The sequence below is a fragment of the Parus major genome, chromosome 4 (assembly GCF_001522545.3).
Source record: "Parus major isolate Abel chromosome 4, Parus_major1.1, whole genome shotgun sequence".
Taxonomy (NCBI): domain Eukaryota; kingdom Metazoa; phylum Chordata; class Aves; order Passeriformes; family Paridae; genus Parus; species Parus major.
Window position 1 is genome coordinate 24507601 of NC_031771.1, and position 19320 is coordinate 24526920.

Genomic DNA, 19320 nt, shown 5'->3' on the forward strand with positions numbered 1-19320 from the left:
TTGCACAACAAAGGGCACAGGGACCTGTGGCACGGTCGGTGACTGGACACCAGGGATACAGCAGAAGCAGAGGACTCAACTGGAAGACCTGTCGAGCATACAGACTGTGAGGGTACAAAAGCCCAGGTAGTTCAGGGCCCCTTCTCCAAGGCATCAGCTTCAGTTGTTATTCTCTTGCTACACCATGATAAAATTACTTAAAGAAACCAGAAGTCTGAGACTTTGCTAAGGGAAACCCAGGGTCCAGCCAGCAAGGAAACCTTGTCTGGCTGTGAGAGTGGGAGGAGTAGCAAGGCAGTGATTGAGAGGCTGCCCGTGGTGAAGGAGATTCAGTCCCAGTAGTGAAAGTCTTTGGTGGTATGAGTGTGGCTACTGGAGTGGCTGCTGAATGGTCAAAAAGGGACGTTTCCTTAACATGGTTAGGCTTTGGTGCTTTTATTTTTGATTTGCAGCACAGAAAGATGGGTTGGAATTCAGCATTTTGGTTTGTTTTCAGCCATTAATACTGATTTCCATCAGAATGGCGCTGCCAAAAGTGAAAAAGATCTGTTCTGTAGATCATGTTCATGCATCTCAACAGAACCTCATGCTTTGTGGAGATTTCATGAACCAAACAACTTTGGAAGGTACTATATTAAGAGCAATTTTGAATGCTTTAAGTATTTCCCTTAGCTGCAACAGAATTAATTTCTGTGGCATGGTGGGTTGCATTTCCATGTTATTTACTCTGCCTGTTTGACAAAGGCTGACCTTGTTAACAGCTTTCTTGTAGCTGCTGGCCTCTTTACACTAGAATTGATAACACTAAAACCTAATAAGTAAATTCTAATTTACTGCAGGTTGCACTGGAACTCATCAAAGTTGTGGGTGGCTACCCAGTTGATGCATACAAGAACTGTTTTCTGAACCTAGCCATTCCCATAATGGTCTTTACAGAAACTGCTGAAGTAAGAAGAACAGAAATCAGGTAGGAAGGACAATGGCAGAAGGGCAAGGACAGTATTTGTAAACCTACTAATAGATGTTTAGAACTTGCTGAATGATTCCAACAAGTGTGAAGTTTGAATAGTTACTAAATCCAGATGTTCATATTAAGCCCTTATGTGCTCACATAGCAGAGCTATGATGGAACCATGGCTTGTGGCCATACTCCAGTTAAGCATTTTAGATATTCAAGAATATTTTTATGTTGTTTAAATTTGGAAGATGATGGATTGTTTCATGCTTGCTATCAAACTCTGCTGTCCACTTTCTGTGTACTGCTAGAGGTGTAGTAATACTGCCAAGATTGTCCCATAATGCATTGTCCAAGAATTTCCTGTTTGGAAAATGCAGTCCATATTTTTCTGTCCTAATTTGAAAAATAGTGGGTTTAAAGGCTTAGTTTGATTTTCGGTGGAAGCTGTTACTTGTGAGACTTCAAAAATCTAGAGAAGGTAGATGTGTGGCATTGTTCTATAGAAACATCCCGGACATCCTTTTGCATCTTGTTCAGTACCAGAGCTATTTTTCAGTAGGTCTGAAAACTCAGTAACTTTGTTGTCAGATACCACATTTACTTAGAGGTCTTACTGTGTCTTGTGCTTAGCAAGGTCAGAGGGCTGGAGAAATGGCAGCAGAGAGGGAAGAGATTTTTGCTCAAGATTGAACAGCACATCGCCAAGAAGACATAGCAGTTCTTCAATACACTTTTAAAGGGAATGACTGAGTTCACATTCTAAATTAACAACCTTTCACTTTTTAAAACAGAAATGGGATATCATTTACCATCTGGGACAGGTGGACAATTTATGGGAAAGAGGATTTTACTCTCTTGGACTTCATAAATGCTGTCAGAGTAAGTTATCTACTGTCCTGGGTTAATACAAGACAAGAGGAAAGGAGTTTCTTGTTTTGGATTGTTGGATTGTGTTTTGTTTTCTTTTTTATTTCCATCAAGCTACTGTTCAAACTATAATAGTTTTAGTAATAACTAATGTCAATAGGAATGTCTCTAAATAAAGGCATCCAAGCCTGTTTTCAAATTCCTTGTTATTTCAGTTGGCTCAAATGTATCTTAATAAAACTTTATCAGCATCCACATGCATTAGCAGATTTTCTGGTGTGGATCCTATGGATTTGAATAATTATCTGTAGTATTAGCAGCAGTAGTATCTGCTGGTTTGGGCAGCTGTTCTAGTCTTTTAACAAGTTTTAATTTGTGAATTCCAGGAAAAATATGGAATTGAACCAACTATGGTTGTACAAGGAGTCAAAATGCTCTACGTTCCTGTGATGCCAGGCCATATTAAAAGATTAAAGTTGACGTAAGTATAACTGAAAAGTGGATTTAGGGATGCAAGTGCACATGCAAATTATGTTCATTACTTGTATCAAAAGGACATGTGTCTGACAGCAGTATTTTCTCCCAGTGTAGTTTCTAGCCATTAATACTTTGGAAAGAAAAAAGATAATTTCTTACTTTTTGTAAAAAAATAAAAAAAAAAAAGAAAAAGAGAAAGTGAATTTACTTCTGTGATGAGGAAAAGAGACTTGCAAAATGCTGCTTTAACTGTTGAATACTAGAAAGAGAAAGCTAAAGAAGTCTGACAGTAATTTTTGAGGGGAAAGAATGTACTATGGTTCAAGCAGAATGAGATTACTAGAACCTTTTGAAACTGGCTTAAAACTAATGCTGATACATAGCAACTTAGCTCTGAAGGAATAATGTGTTGCTTGCAGTTTAAGATTTCTGGAAGTCTGTGCAGTTTAAGATTTCTGGAACTCTGTTCAATTATAGTAATTGCTTGAGATTCTACATCACTTTAGCCTTTCTAAAAATGATGACATTCACAAAGGCTTTGCAGTGCTGCTTACAGACAGGAAATTGAGGTATTTCATCCTGGCAGTTTGGCAGGATGTGAAGGCAGGGCATTAGGTTTTGACTGCAGGCCTTTGCAAAATAACATCCAGATCTCACCCAGGTTTAGTTCTGCCTTACACCTGTGAACTACTTTAGCTCAAAATCTGTTCCTTACAGCTCCTGTGAAGTGTGTGCCAGTCAGTGCTCATAGGCTTTGCTGAAGCAAGTGAATGCACTGATCAGTACTGTTTTGAAGGCCTGCCAGTAGGTATCAGGCAAAGAACTATCAGCAAGCTACTTCAAACTCGTGGGGAGAGAAGAGCCACTAAGCTGTAGAATGCCTAGCATACCAAGATGAGAATTTACAGGCTGTCTCCAAAAACGTTGCTTATATGCTTTCTCGTACAGCTGTATAAGTAATTTTGAATGAGTGGGGTATGTAATGAAGTCAAAGTCATGGTGTGAAACTGCCTTCTTGTGAATATCAGGATTTTTATTGGTCTGAGACTTTAATGGCTGTATCTATCAGGAAAATGGAATACGATTTGCTGAAGCTCAGGTGGAGGAACAGCTTATGTGCAATTTAGAGGTTATTCTCCATTTTAATTTGGTCTGTAGTATGCTGGGCCAGTACATATTGCTGGCAGTGAAATTCCTCCTAGTCTGGGCCTGAGTTCCCACTGCCAATCCTCCTGGTACATTTATGAACTGTTCTTAATTTCTTTATAGGATGCAAAAGCTTGTGAAACCATCAGCTGATAAGAAGTATGTGGATTTGACAGTATCATTTGCTCCAGAGACTGATGGAGAGGAAGACTTGCCAGGGCCACCAGTGAGATACTACTTTGTTCAGGAAGACAATTGATGGTAGAGACACAGAAGTCACTCATGGACCATTTGTTCTGAAAGGAATGTGCTAATTTTCAGCTATTAAAGATGGTACTATGTATTTCTTTTTGGTGAAGCCTTAATTAAATGGTGAAAATCAGTGGCTTTGCACTGAAGACAAACTGGATCTGTTTCTTCTGCTCCTGTATTCTTCAAGCCTGTTTACTCAAAGGAGGATTGGTCACTCCATGAGATGGAACGTCCAGTACAGTCCTTACCTTAAAGGCAAGATGTGTATTGAGGAAAGCAAGAAGAATGGTGAACCTAAGAAATTGTCCCTGTGTGCAAATTAAGCAATTTGCCTTTGCTTAGGGAAGAGTGCAAAAAATAGGAAAAGCACCGTTTTATGATACACTTGGTGTTCTAAGAACATCTCAAATTAATTTCATATGTTACTTCATTCTCAAACAAGAATTTCATTCTTGCCATCTACATGTGAGATTTTGTCCATCTTAAAGGCTTAAACTCCCACTTAAAAGCAGAGGAACTGCTTTCTTGTGTGGCTGGTTAGTGGTGCCGCGGTCAGCGCAGCTATCTTGTGTCAGTGTCAACATGGAAACATAGGGAGGAGGTGATTGTAAAATCAAACTCCTCTGAAGTCCAGAGAGCTGGAATTGTTGATTATCTGCACTAAGACTGTTCTTTGTGGAATACTGTAGTATGAGGAAAGTGAAAACTTATCGGAGAGCCGAATTAGCACTTTCAACAATAAAACTTGGTCTTCAACAAAGAGAAAATGTGGTTGAGCCTTTCTGCCCTCACCAAATTAAAATCACTGTGGCACTTGGTGACATTAAAGGGAGGAAAAGACAAACACCTCTGGATGTTTGTCATAGCAAACTCAGCTGTTCCTTTTGGTACCATTTCCCTAATTATTGTGCTGTACACCTGTCCTCAGAACAAGTCGGAACTGCACTGAACAGCGAGATTTTTGCCCTTATTGGCCAGTTATAGGAATATCTAATTATAACATTTCTGCTTAGTTGGAAATCATTATGGACTAGTTTTGCTGTTGTGCTGAGGCAGAGGTGTGTTACAGAAACATCATCATTTAACTCATTTAAACACTGGATGCTTGAGGTAGTAGTTCTTCTTTTTCTCCTCATCATATTAAAGCAAGGCAAGGTTAGAATAAAAACTTAAATACTGAAATACCTTCTCATGTGTTTCAGCTTTAGAGATTGTTTTTGAACATTATGTCCTGTAGCTGTTGCAAAAGCTATTAACAACTTATCTGTTTATCCTCAATCATAATTTATTAAGCTTTAGGGATGTCTTCACATTTAACTTAATGATGTCACAATTAGTGCTAAGGATCACTTAAAGGTTTAGGTCAAATTGAAAGCATTGTCACCTCTCACAGTTGGAGGCTGGGAAACAAAACTGAGTAAGTATACTCTGTTGTGTTAGTGTGGTGTTAACGTCATTCTTGTGCTTTTGAAATAAGCAGCATTTAAAAACAGTGAAGTCTCAGTACTATTCTAGAATGCCATATGACTGTCCTCAGGGTTTAAAGTAAACTGTCAGATATAGTTCATGCAATGGCTTTTACTAACAATAATAAGTGCACCTTTGAGAACCTTGTAAAAAGTCCAGGTCAAGGCTGGCAGGGATCACAGCCAGAATTTACAGAAATGGCTGTATCTTTATGCTGCTATTATTGTGTGTGTCTGTTGGATGGATGAATGCTCTGTAGATGGGTTTTACTCAGTTAAAAAGTTGGTTATGGAAAAACTAAAAATGCACAATGGCTCTATTATTAGCACACCTTTAAATTTTTTGGATATAAATTAATCTAGGAAATCTCACAACTGGTAACTTCAAGAGAACTTTCTGTAGAAGTTGGCATGTCAAGTGGCTTGTTAAAACTGTTCTTCATGCTTTAAATGTTTTTGAATTGCTGATATGGAGAGTGAAGGTGTTTATATGAAAGATTGTGGAATGCACTGATTCAGTGTGAATTTGTGTTTGATAGAGCCTGTTTCTCAATCTGTTCCTGCTTTTTATCAGAAGTCTTTGCAGGTGCTCAGCATGATCACTGTCAAACTGGGCAAGTGAATTTTGGGGTGCTGATCTTTCAAATCTCCAATGTTGTCACAGTGCTACCAAGCTAGAGGCTTGTGTTTGTCTAGGACTGTTTAATGCACAACTCCTGTGAAGAAGCTAAAGCTTGCTGTCTTCCTGCAACAATGAAGAACTGTCTTTCCACTAGGGCACTTCAAATAGCTTTCTTTCAAAATGTTATTCTTTGAGAGAGAAGTTGATTTGCAGGAATGAAGTTTTATATTAGTCATGAAGATACTTCTCACTCAAATGCTTTCTTGAAGTGTTTGCTCATATTTACACCAGATCTCTCTGAATTTTTATAGTTTGTAATAGATGCAGTTAATTAATTTGTGCATGCAAAGCATTAAGCAGCCGGATCAACTTTTTTTCTGGTTAGTCAACGTGTTTCTTTAATGTTAGGAGTAGAGAAGATTCTGTGCAAGGGTCTCAATACTGCTAGCAAGACTGCTTTGATGAATCAGATGGATTTAAGCTTTTATTATCTATACGACAAAAAGTAGATGCTTCCATATTGTTTTCCCACCCTTTTCCTATGTATGGTGAAATATGTGACTGCTTATTAAAAAGATAAAGCTATTCAAGGATAGTGGTATATAGGAAGAACAACTCTGGCACCAGTTGGGCTGTCACTTCTTCATGGCTTGTCACACCCTGAAGTAATATGAATCTGAGCTAGGCAGAGAGCTCATACATCTGTCAGACTTGTCATCAAATACTAGATTTTAGGTAAGTTCGTGATCTTCAGGTTCATAATTTTTCCTGGTGTTTGAAACAATGTGGATGTAGGCCAGTTGCCTTAAGAAGGGAACTGAATTTCAGCCAAAAGCTGAAATTAACTTGAAAGTGTGTCAATCCCTGTGCAATTACAGAAAGCAAACGTGCACCACAGTGCAGCAATCTAAACCTTTGTGCAAAGGTTGATAAATTTGACAAGGGACCTTTTGAATATTTATTTTAGTAAAGGTACATTGTGGTTTATGAAGTAGCTGGTGCAGGTGCTTACCCATATTGAGGCTCGAGCTTAAAGCTGCCCTAAGTTCCAGCGTGGCTAGCAGCAGAACGGTGTTACTGAAGTGTATCCTTTTGTACGGCACGGGTGAGAGACAGGGAAGACGTGTTACCACTTCTCCCAGCAGTATACAAGTTTCAATTTCATAGGGGAAAAGCTGCAACTCTGATCTGATACATACTGAGCTGCCACCCTCTTCGCAAAGTGAACTGTACTATTTTCAGGGAGAGAAAGTGCGAACCTCTCACGTTATGACGTATTTTTAAAATATAATGAGCCTTCCCTTTAGTGGTCAGAAAGAATAGGAAGAAGGTCTTCCGGGCACAAGTGTGTGATAAAAAGCATCACTTAAAACTGTATTTTGTAGCAGTGTTTTGCCTGCACTTTAAGGTCCCTCGGCCTGAAGTTCTCAAGCTGTTGTGTTTTGCTCGTTGTTGAGTTCTTCAGTAGAATTTTAAAGAAAAATTTGCAACGCCCCGTGGTGAACAAGGGATGTTTCATAACGTTTGGAGCCCGAGGATTTGAACTGGCGTTTCCCACAGGGGAAACAGAAGCACGGAAAGTGTCCCCCGCCCGTCCCCTCAGAGAAAGGCGGGCAGGAACAGGGCGGGGGCGGTCATTGCTTCTACGCAGGCGCAGTAGCCGCGCGCGCCTAAATATCTGCCCTGCCTGGCGCGCGCCGGCCGCCGACCAATGGGACAAGGCCGGGGGGGCGTGGCCGGGCCGCTGCCACTGGCCAGCCGTGCGCGCGCTCCCGCCGGGAAAGGAGCGCGAGGTTTTGAAGACGGCGCGGGGGGCGCGCGCCGGCCCCGGTCCGGGATGGCGGAGGCCTTGGTAAGAGAGGGCGGGGGCGGTCGGTCCGTGTGTCTTCGTCTGTCTGCGTGTGTGTGTGTCTGTCTGTCTGTCTGGTTTGTTGTGGGCGGCGGCCGGGCCCGTCCGTAGCTCAGAGGCGCGGCCCTCAGCGCGCTCCTGAGGGGAGGGGCGGGCCGGTCTTCCACTTCCCCCTGAGGAAAGCGACGTTGGAATTGGGGTTCCGCGCTCACTCCGGTACCCGGGCTGCTGGCACAGACATTTGTGCTCTGAGGGCTGGTCTGTCGGGAGCCCACTTCCCTCAGCGCACAAAGTGTCTGCCAGACCCCGTTCCCCTCAGGCTGCCTCTGGACAGCCGACTTCCACGGCCGGGTGAACGCATCAAGAGCAGGACACTTGTGCAGGCACGCTAGAATCGTGCATAAGTTTTAAAATTCTTCATGTGTAAGGCGACACGAACACGATAATAAATAAACTGTTAAAGGCTGTTTTAGGTCCGTGACAGGAATTTTTAATTTCTTTATTGCGCAGGGTCAGTTGCCAGTGCATTATGCTGCAGTCTGCTGCGAGGGGAAGGGGGTTTAAGCTCGAGTGCCGGGTTGACTGCAGAATGTGGTTCTGAATAATTTCTTAAGTGGTGGCATTTGGTCAGTTTTCCCATGTTACCAGTAATTTCCTTTTAAACCGATGTTGAAAATTTGCGGTGAAATCAATCCATATAGAGTTTGGCTGTTTTTGCTACCAGAAGTAATATCCAAAGGGGAATCACAAAGAAATGCAAAGTTCAGTCAGTATGGCAAACTTCAGAAAAACGTGCTGAATTGTCTTGTTTTAGGATTACATAATTTCCACACTGAATATACTCTTTAAATTTACATGAATCAGGAAGAGGTTATAGTTGTTTTTCAGGTAAACATTTACATTTTTAAAGATGCTTTCCTGTCATATTTGTGAAGAACTGCATTCTGCTTTACTGTTGAATTTTTCTTGCCCTTTCTTCCCATTTTATGATCTACAACCCTTGCTGGCTCCCTGGTCAGCAGCTTTACCTGATTACACAGAGAATGTGCTGCTGCTTGAATTATTGCTGCTCTAGTCGGAGTAAATGGGTGGAGTCCTGTGTGCTGTTTGGCTTTAGTAATACTTGGGTTTCAAGTGGATGAAGAGGCACTGTGGCATTCTAAGAAAAACAATGCTGCAATAACTCCCACTCTCCCACTACTTTAAGATGTCTCATGAGTCCTCGGGGGTATCTTGTTTTTCTGTCAAGTGTCATCATGCTTAGTAAAAATTGTTTGTTGTTTCTTCACAGAATCATTTAAAGAACAAGTACAGAGCAAGATTCTGCCATGGAGGAAGGTAATTTGCATTTAAACACCTATTCTTGGATTCTGGAAAACTTACCTTGATTTTTGTCTGAGAGCTAATTGTCAAAACTACATGACTACCTTATTAAAATGTTCATGTGATGTTTCCCAAATTTCTTGTGTTTCTTAGTGGTGAGAGGAGCAAGCTCTGTTGGGGCAACAAGGCTCCAAGGTTTTCCTTTGCTGAGGCAACAGATTGTGGTGTAGCTGTACCTAAGGTACCCCTAACTGGGCTGCCTGCGTGGGGAAGCAGTAACCTGTGCAAAAATGTTGCCTTTCAAGGAGTAGAGAAATGAAGCCCACATGAAATTCCATCATATTTAGACCTTGCTGATAAGTGTTAGAGATGAGTTTGAGCATTTGCAGTGCTGTGATGTTCTTTACATATGTGTTCGGGGTCTGTGAAGGTTTTGTTGCTGAAATCCATTTCTGGACATGAGTTTCATGAGCTTACCAAATGTATGCAATTAGCTATTTTTAAGGGTATGTAGGGATCATTATGAGAGTAATATTCCATGGCTTTGCTAGTGTTGTTTTGCTTGTGATCAACACTGACTGGTGAATTACTAATTTCTGCCCTTTTCATTTGTGCTGGTTTGAAATAGTAATCCAACCAGCTGAGGTGTTCACTTGTTTATGGATTGGATACCTCAAGCCAATCCTTGCTGCTGAAACTTTTGTATAAGCATAGAAATGGCTTGTTTTACAGGGTGACTCCCTGTATGGAGGGTTAGATGTGCAGTAGCACATTTCATTTCTAGGTGTGCTGTGACAGCATCACTGTGCAGGCAACATAGCTCAAGGTGTGATTTATAAAAAAAATTTTTATTTCAGGTGAGACTCTAGTCAGCCTAAAGCTCATTTACCTCATGGCTGTTGCAGTAGTTGCATGTTTTCTTTTATGTAGAGGGAATTATTCATTCTTATTATATCACTTACTATATCTCTATATCTTACTGTATCATTGTGGCAATGAGGCTTTTTTTCTCCTGGAATTCTCACTTAGACAAATTTCTTTGTAGAGATCTATGCAGTGAACTGGTAGGTGAAAATGTATTAAAGTTGGAACTCGGGGAAGTAATTACCTAAAATATTAAGAAGTTAAACTTTGCTACTTTAATATTAAGGGTAAGAATATTTGGAATTTTTGATTGAAAATATTTTTTCCCTCTTTTTTCTAGAAATAAGATTGATCTACAGCCAGGTCAAAACATACTGAAAGTCATACAGGATTGCTTTGAAAGTAAGCTCTTATTTGGTGTTCTGCTTGATTTCCTGATAAAAGAAAAAAAGTATTTTCTTTCTTGTGTTATATTTAGCGGTAAGAAGATAGAAGTCAGAAATATGGATGAAAGGGATAAAAATAGTATTTCTCAGGGTTTTTAAGAACAGCCTCTTTCAGCTTTTCAAGACTGTGTCTTACCTGTCTTATAAGATCTTTGTCAAGCAGCTGATTCCTTTCTTGTTTGGATTTACATGACCTTAATAAGCCTTAGAACTTGTTAAAATTAATGAAACCTGGACAATTCCAAGATTCCCACATTTACTGTTTTTTTTCCTTCATAGGTGGCAGCAGTGACCTTACAGTAAACTCTCCAAATTGCTCAACCTTTATTTTGAAAAATGAGAAGGAGACTTCAGTACAGAGACAAAGGATAAGTTCTGTCAGTGTCATAGTGTAGCACTGGGTACAGGTTCATGTGGGTACAAGTTTAATTCTCTAGCATTATTTCTGTATGAGCACCTGTAAAAGTATGTAGGATATAATTTAACAATTTGTAACAGTTGTTGAAAATGTTTTGTTCTTAGTTTGTTGTGCTCTAATAGTGAATATTCTATCAGTAGAATTATTTAATAGCTTTTTTCATTGGGTTTTTAACTAATGAAAGATTCTTCAGCATTTTGTCCAGGATAGTTAAATTTCTCATGGTTGCAGGCTGCACCATGCTGCCTTATTACTGGTGGTGGCTATGGCTGCCTTGGACTCCATTGGAGCTGGTTGTGGTCACTTTGCTGCATATGTGGACACAGTTCTTAGCTATGAGATGGACAGTAAAATTTAAAGGTGATTCATGTAGAAAAGCAGCTGGTTAAATCCTGATAGTTATCTGTACAATAACTTCAAATATCTGTAACTTTGTTGAAGATTGGAAACAAGTTGAAGGCCTTGTTATTGTGCTGCTTGAGAGGATGATGCCAATAATCTAGTTTGTATATTTAGTTGTGGTATCTTGATTTTATTTTTTTTTAAGTAGGATTCTATTAATGGTGGGGTTTAGAACAGGCAACCTTATAATGGTGTTTGTTTACGTTAGTCTGATGTTAGAATAGAATATAATCTCAAAACAATTCTTGCTAAGCCTCAGCCTGTCTTAATAAAGAGTAATTAAATACTTTAAATTAATAAATTCTAATGACAGTAATAAATAGTTTACCTTGAGACTAGGATGTCTTAAAGCTGCATATAGATTTTTACTGTACACACTGTTTGATCTGTTGTTTGAAATTTACAGTTGTTTTTAGGAAGTTTTACACAATAGAAAGTTGAAGTATTTAGGTAAAATAGAACTGTGATTCAAATGAGTACGAATTAAGGGAAAGACATTGTCATGTTCTGTAGAAGTGTATATTCCTGTTAAAATACCATTGCTTTATCAAATATTTTATTTCATTTCATTATTTGTTACCAACTATGACAGTCCAAGGCAAGGTCAGCCAGCTCTGTGAAAAGAGCCCGTGAGTCTGCAGACCCCTCACCCGCATTGCTGCTAAAACCAGTGAGCAGCAAAGGTTGGTCACACTATTACTGAATTAAGGTTTTTAAAATAACTATTTACTGGGATTTTGTAAGGTTTTAAGTAAAAGAATTAAACCTGTTCTGTATATATGGCAGCACAGTCATGTGAATCACACCTGAAGCCTGCAACACACCATTATGTGGCTGCTTCTGAAAAAACAGAGACTCCTATGTCTAAAAGTAAAAAAAAAAATACACTAAAAGATGTTGAAGCACCGTGCCAGCATCCAGCAGTGCCTTTGGACTCTGGGAATAATCGTGGGTCTGTTGGAACACCTCTTCCTGTGGAGGAAGCAGAAGGTTCTCCTGTAGTTAAGTAAGTAGAGCTGAACATAGTTGTTGTGTCATATTCCATGTGTGCACCCCCCACTCCTCACCTCAGGGTAAATTGAGTTTAGATTGTGAACTCATAAAAAATAATTCAAGGCTTTTTAGAAAGTTTCCATATTTGTGTTTAGAAAGGGCAGAATTCTTTTTTATTTCTTATTCTGGTGATATGTGCAGTACCCAAGTGAAAGACGCCTGTCAGAATAGATTTAAACTCTTTTCCAGGAAAGTGCACCAAAGTTTCAGCTTCTCAGATCATCCAGACTTCTTCAGTGAATCCAATTGACAGTGATGACTTTAAAAGTTAACAAGAATCTGTTAAAGCAGAAATGAGCAGTTATTGTTCTTCTTGCTCTGAATATGCAAATATTTTATACAAAGTAAAACAGTTTCAGTTGTGATTATTATCACCTCATTGGAATATTTGAAGCTGAGCTGCAACAATGGCCAGTGTCTTGGCCACAGTTCTGCTTTCCTAAAGGGTAGAATCTCTGGTGTAGATCATAAAGGTGGACTGACACTGATCCCATTGACTCCCATTGATGGACTGAAATTGGAAAGACAGTGCACCTACAGTCTATGAAACCTGACAATTTCTCAAGCACAGTCTCCTAAAATTAGGAATTTGTCTTGCTGAGCAGCCTTTACTTTGATTAAGAGTCATATGCTGACTGCATGTTGCATGTGGACACTTGCTACTATACTGGAAAGCATTACTGCTAACCTGTGTTGCAGAAAGTTTCCAAAGGGAAGTTCATTCATAAGAAGTGAGATGCTGTTAGCAGGAGCATCTGTTCATCCTCACAATACTTTATTGTGCACTCAGGATTTACAGCAACACGTTTGAATGCTGTTTCTCATTTGTAGATTGCATTTTGATAACTGGAGTACGCCAGCTGCTGCAAAGAGCCATGGAGAAGTTGAAAAATTGGAAGGACCTCAGCCTGGGAGACATGAGCAGGCTGTTCCTGTGCAAGGAGCAAAATGTGTTACTGCATCATCTGCCCGGGCAGAGACGTCTTTCTCTGCAGCTGTCTTAGCAGCTGTAGCCACAAGAACGCTTGGAAAGAGGTTTGTTTGGAGGCTTAATATGGAATGTACGACGGATGAACTTTATAATAATTCTTCTGAGGAATGTTCTGTACTGTTTCTAAGTGTTGGGAAGTTACCACTAGATTTGGAAGATTGAAAGTCAATTTCCCCCCAGCCCTGAATGATATGAATTTTTTTTCCCCTCCATTCTTTAGATATTCAACCTCAGTATCACCACCATCACCTCATCCTGTGAAACATCAAAATATAGAAATAGAAAATGAATGTGAATTTTCAATTGATGAATCAGATGGTGCATCTTCTCCTTCTTGGATTTCGATACCCACTAAGAGCAAAAAATCAAAAAATGGTGGCTCTGCAACTCCCATTTCTAAGCCTCAGCCCTCTGGAAAGGAGAAGACACAGAATAAGAAAGTCAAGAACAGAAAAGTACAGGTTAAAGCACTTACTAAACAGAAACTGGATCATCTGGATGTTGGAGCTTTTAACTTCAAAGAAGCATCAGAGTCAGATCCAATCCCTGATAGTGAAGAAAATGTCCTTACATCTCAAAGCCAAAAGAGTATTCATATTGGTAAGTTATTTAACAGCTCTTCAGACTTTTCCTTCCAGGTGGAAGGAAATTACTGGATTAATTTCTGGTGGTTTATAAGGAAATTATAATTAAGTAGATGATAGACATCAGTGGATTCCTTTTTGGTATTTCAGTTGCACAGTTAGATTTTGGTGAGACAGAGAGGCAGTGAGACAGTGTCTTCACTTTTTTTGCCACACTTTTTGCCTTCCCTGTTAGAACATTAAAAATTAAGTTAGCAGTGTTGCCTTCAGTTGTAAAAGGTAGGTACCCAACAGACTTGTTCCTCTCTCCATAGAAAGGTGGTTATGTGCTTTGAACAGAAAGGGGTTTGAGTTTTAGGAATTATTTGTGAAGGGTTTTGTAGCATGAAACACTGAAAACTGCAAAGCAGACTGAATGTAACATTTCTGCCCCTTTGTATTTTTATCAGGAAATACTGGAAGTACACCAAAAAGGTTTTTGTAGACTATAGTGGAAACCTTCTTTTAGCCAGTGGTGATAAAACTGGTTTTATGATGCCACTTTTTTTTTTTTTTCTTTCTTTCTTTTTCTTCCCCATTTTGATTCTTTGATTAGTTTTTGTGCATTCAGATGTCAACATATATCTTCAGGTTCAATGGGAAAAGGTATTAATGTCCAAATATTTTGTGTATTGACAGGAAAGACTAAAAAGGATGCACTTAGACGAGATTCTCCAAACCAGGAAAAGAGCACATTCTGGGAACCAGAAGCTGAAGAGCAGATGTTGTCATGGTCTGGATTGGAAACAGAACCATCTGATGAAAAGCAGTGTAAAACAAAGATGCTTCCAAGTGAGGATTTGCCTATGCCCTCATCTGGGCATCAGGAAGAGCAGTCTGTGCCACTGAAAAAGTCTCTCCAGTCTTCCAAGGATATGCAGTTGGCTTCTAAAGCTTCTCAGCATTTAGTTAAGAAGAAACAAACTGCTAAGCAGAGACTTCCAAAAGTCAAAGTAGCTAAGAGAGGGACAGTAAGTCCAGGGAAGTGGCTTAAATTATCTGACCAGCAAAGTAGTAATAAAAAGCCTCAGTTACAAAGAGAGGAGAGTTCTGACAATGAACCTGGTGAAGACGAGCTTGAAAGAGAACCTGTAGGACTGAATGAAATGTGCACCACACCATTGCATCAGAAATTAGAGACTCCTGCGATTCAGAAGTTGACCAAGTCCAAAAAGCCTAGAAATGTGTTACACACACCAGAGTCACCTGGTGATGCAAATAACAGAACTCCTCTAAAAGCACTCCAGCATCCCATGGAGAGTGTGAGGAATCCTGAAAAGAAGCGTACGTCTGCCAAGTCTTCAGGGAAGATACCCAAAAAGATTCCAAGTAGAACCAATAATGCTCTTTCCTCAAGCTCTGAAGGCACTGAGTCTCAAACAGATTCTGACAGCACTTCTGTACAGGACATGTCAAGGAAAAAACAGAAGTTATCAGATGTGAAAATAAAAAGTAACAAAAGAAAACGTAACAGACAGTATGGACCACAGTAAGCTTTTTGCGATTCCTTAGAAATGTGATGTGTAACTTGGTAGATAATTAAACACATCTTGTCAACTTTTAAGCAGCAATTGCCCAGTTGAAGTATATGATAGTTTGAGGCTGGTTGAATAGTAAATAGAGAAACCAATCAGTTTAATCAACGTTCTTTTCCTCAGGGCTGGGTGCCATATTTAGTGTCTCCTACATGAGAAAACTTGTTCTAGTTAAGTTTTTTTGTGAGGCTTGCATAGCAGATCTAGTTTAGCACAACTCCAACACCCACGGAATAACTTCACTGTCAAGTTTGTTCCTTTTTAAAACTAAATTTAGAAAATACAGCATTTAATTCTTCAGCTATGTTTATTTTTGTCAATCTAAAGACTAAGTAAGTTCAGGTGGTCTAAAATGTGGTTTATAATCATTGGTCTTTCCATTGCTTTTTCATTTTTTTTAATGTCTTTTCTATAGTTTTGTTCAGGATGTAAAATTATTGACCTACAGGTACCTTTCATTAAGTTTACTTAACACCAAATGTAATAAGAATAATTTTTTCTTTTCTAGGGGTTCCTTTGTAGCTGGGAAGGTTGTGAGTTGTGAAAGGTAATTTCCTGAGTTGTCTGAAAAATGTTAATTTAAGCCTACTTCTGCCCCACTGAGACCCCCTGAAACTGGGCAGCTGGTGCAGCTACTAGTTCTGTGCCCTACTAGTGAAACACTGAGTAGAACAGAATTCCGATTTGTGCTTGAGGGATTTAAATACTGTGCTAATACAGTTAATAAAGTAATATAGTTATTCTTCCTGTCTTGAATAAGGGGCCATAATAAGCTTCTTGCCTTTGGGGATTTCTTTCCTTTGAGGCTTGCTTCCACATTAGTGTGTAATTTTTGAACAGAAGGACCAGTGCTCCTGGAACTAACAACAGTTGCACTAATAAAATTGATGTCAAGTGGGGCATAGAAATCGTATCTGCAATCCAAATTCTTTGTGCACATATATAGGCATGTATCTTCCCCTTTTATGAGGTGGGAACTTAATAACAAAGCAAACAGAAGTGGCAGTCTGTGAATTTATTAAATTCTTATGCAGTTATTCTATGGAAAATGTTGGGGGTTTTAATTCTAAGGGAACCTATTGCAGACTGACTTTGACAAATTTGTAGTGTTGGTTTGCTAACCTAGGTAATTGAAATGCATATTTTGGAGTTGAGGTGGATAACAGCTGAACTTCACTGGCACAGTAAAAGCAGTGAAGCATAGCCTCAGAGGGGAAAGAAGGAGGGTCAAGGGTACTGTTGCTAAGGCTATAGGAGAAGTTCTGTTGCAAGTGGCTTGATTGCTAGAGAATTTCTGTTGGAGCTATATGTGTAAATTGTTGCCATTTTATGGGGCAGATTTCATGACAGACTGCATATTAAAAGCTGTTTTACTCTCCTTTCCTTAGAGTATCCAAAGCAGCTCTTTAAAGCACTTCCATAATTATGATGTATTGAAAATTGTTTCTAAGGTAATACTACAGAGGTGAGGATTCTGTTCTGGAATGGAGAAAAAAGTAAAAGTTTAGGAAACCTCTTTAGAGAGGACGTGTGAAGACTCATTGCCTGCATGATGACTGAGTAGAGGAGTAGTTCGTGAACTTCTGACCTGTGATTTCTAAGGAGTAGTCATTTGCTTCAGTGTCTAATTGGTATAGACTTGTTTTAAAGCAAAATAAAATCCAGCCCATATGATCTGAAAAAAAATAGCTGTTCTTGGTAGTGCTGTAATGTTCCTTTGACACTTAACATGTTCAAGCAGCTGTATTTTTTTTCCATTGCAGTGGGCCTGTTATAGAAGATAGTGATAAATTTGCTTCCAGCACAAAATCTCCTGAACAGGATGCATCTTCAGGTAATATTTAAATTGGTATTTCCTTGCATTTCTTATATAAGCTTCTTGAACTTCTAAACTGTAACTGACAGTTCAGTAATTTCTGTCGTATTCAGATTGTCCAGAACAAGAAATGCAGGTTTTATTGGCAGTGGTTACATTTCTGCCCAACTGTGTAGTACAGCATGCCAGCTTTATGTTGTTAGCTTTGGGAGACCACAGCCCTCCATGGTTGGGCATCATGCCTACCAAGATAAAATTATTCCTTCCAAAATACTTCCAGTTTGATGTGTTGCCATGTGATGGTTCTGTATGCAGTCACTTCAGGCAAACCTGTGCGCCAAACAATTCTTTGGTTTGGTGTTTATTTTTGGTGGGGCGAGGGGATTGTTTGTTTGTTTGTTTTGGGTTTTTTGTGTTTGTGTTTTTTGTGGTTTTCTTGTTTCCTTTGTTGTGTTAGGGGTTTTTTTTTTTTGTTAGTTGTTCAGTTTGGTTTTGTGTTTGGGGGTTTTTATGTGGGGAGGGCTATTATTATTTGTTTGGTTTCAGTTTTAAGTTTCACTACACTAGTTGCAGATGTATTCATAATGAACATGAGCACTGGAGATGCAAAATCTTTTACTTTGTGTTTCAAAGCCAGGTGAATGTTATTAGTTCATGCAGTGCTTTCTTCAGATATCGAGTTTTGTGCGTGTTCTGGTAAAAAATTTGTTCTAAATTTGTTTGAGTGATATAAATCTGAATGACCTTGCACTTTGAGCAATAAAATTATGTGTATAGTTTATATTGTCAATGTTCATTTTATCAAGAGGGATAGGTATGAGGAGTATTTACTTGAATATATAGTTTTCAAGTAATTTTTAAGTTTACTCTGTTTAAAACTAATTACAGATACTGTTTATCTACACTGGATTTCATATATGTTTATTTAAGTAAAAAGTATTAGTGGAAGCACTATCCTTGGGACTTCTGTTTGTGTTACTTTTGGTTATTTCTAGTTGGCATATTGAATAAAAGTCAGGAATAATAAATGGGGTGGGGTTTTTGAATATATTTTCAGATAATTCTGAAGATTTGAATTACAAATTAAAACATCTGTTGTCAGACGAAATAGCAAGGCATAAAATAGGTAAGATTATTTTAAAATATCATAATGTGTGTAAATGCAAATGCATTTTCAACTCGATGTAAACGTTGCTGAAGGAGACACAGGCAAACACCTTGAAATGGGTTCATCTGTTAATAAGTATTTACAAATAGGGTTTGTTATTTCTTCAGGTATAGCCCTTCTCTTAATTTTTAAGTTATTTTTTAAAACTTCTGGTGTTTCTTTTTTTTATTTCTGTATTCAGCAGTTGTCTTTCTAACTGCCACAATTCTGCTTTTCATGATATTGTGTTAAGGAAACTTGCAGATCTGACCATCCTGGAGCCACTCGGGCATTCATGCACCCACTACCACAGACTTTTAAGGCCTGAGACTGAAACCCCTTTATGGTGGTTGGGTCCAGTGCCCTGACAGGTGCCCCATTTGACTCCCTACACAGCCAGACAAAGTTTCCTTGCTGGCTGGACCCTGGGTTTCCCATAGAAGACTTTAAGACCTCTGGTTCCTTTAAGTAATTTTATGTTGTAGCAATGGAATAACTGCTTAAACTAGAATAAATTACTATCTGGGCTTTTGTACCCTCACACGTTCCATGTCCTTGGCAGTCTGGGGTCCTACTAGTCCTTCCAGCTGAGTCCTTGGCTCCTGCTGTGTCCCCCAGTGTCTGGTGGCTGTGCCACAGGTCCCTGTGCCCTTTGTTGTTCAAAGGGTCAGCATTGGTTCATGACCTCTTGCCTGAGGCTCCCACCCAGAGCTCAGTCTTCAGCTGGCACTGCAGCCGCACACGTGCACTGAATATAATCCTAAAATAAATTCTAAAAAAAGAGTCAGGATAACTCTTTCTGTTCAGTGAGAACAGTAAGAGTTTGAATTGATTTTATGCAGTAAAACTGAGGGTGCAAATAACCTGACTTCTGTGGTGGTCTGAGTCTGGATAGGATGGAACAATGAACATGCAATCAGTTGTAGTCCCATGTTTATCTGCTTTACATTGTGGGTGTTTTTTATTGGCTTCAGTATTATTTTATGCACAACACTTTAGTTGTTTCGTATTTACTATTTTTAACATTTAAATAGTCTCATTTAATTTGCTCAGAGTAAAAGCCCC

The 19320-nt window shown here is 39.2% G+C and overlaps 2 protein-coding genes across 8 annotated transcripts in view; both read left to right on the forward strand.

Moving 5' to 3' along the window:
• Window positions 1-4467, forward strand: part of UBA6 (ubiquitin like modifier activating enzyme 6) — a 28158-nt gene extending 23691 nt beyond the window's left edge. For 2 of the 3 annotated variants that reach the window (XM_015625434.3, XM_033513595.1), the window contains 4 exons: window positions 840-967; window positions 1750-1837; window positions 2212-2306; window positions 3572-4467. In XM_015625434.3, coding sequence (XP_015480920.1) covers window positions 840-967; window positions 1750-1837; window positions 2212-2306; window positions 3572-3707 — 447 coding nt within the window. In that variant the 3' untranslated portion in view covers window positions 3708-4467. Of the gene's footprint in view, window positions 1-496; window positions 627-839; window positions 968-1749; window positions 1838-2211; window positions 2307-3571 lie in introns of all 3 variants that reach the window. The other variant, XR_004496919.1, reaches the window with a different exon arrangement.
• Window positions 4468-7520: 3053 nt separating this feature from the next.
• Window positions 7521-19320, forward strand: part of CENPC (centromere protein C) — a 28351-nt gene continuing 16551 nt past the window's right edge. For 4 of the 5 annotated variants that reach the window (XR_001521159.3, XM_015625436.3, XM_015625437.3 and 1 more), the window contains exons 1-12: window positions 7521-7640; window positions 8929-8975; window positions 10165-10226; window positions 10550-10647; window positions 11683-11773; window positions 11877-12096; window positions 12975-13178; window positions 13355-13734; window positions 14397-15246; window positions 15801-15839; window positions 17056-17126; window positions 18166-18234. Coding sequence is in view for 4 of the 5 variants with exons in the window: in XM_015625436.3 (XP_015480922.1) it covers window positions 7626-7640; window positions 8929-8975; window positions 10165-10226; window positions 10550-10647; window positions 11683-11773; window positions 11877-12096; window positions 12975-13178; window positions 13355-13734; window positions 14397-15246; window positions 15801-15839; window positions 17056-17126; window positions 18166-18234 (2146 nt within the window). In the remaining variant the exon portion in view is untranslated. Of the gene's footprint in view, window positions 7641-8928; window positions 8976-10164; window positions 10227-10549; window positions 10684-11682; window positions 11774-11876; window positions 12097-12974; window positions 13179-13354; window positions 13735-14396; window positions 15247-15800; window positions 15840-17055; window positions 17127-18165; window positions 18235-19320 lie in introns of those variants that run through there. The other variant, XM_015625439.1, reaches the window with a different exon arrangement.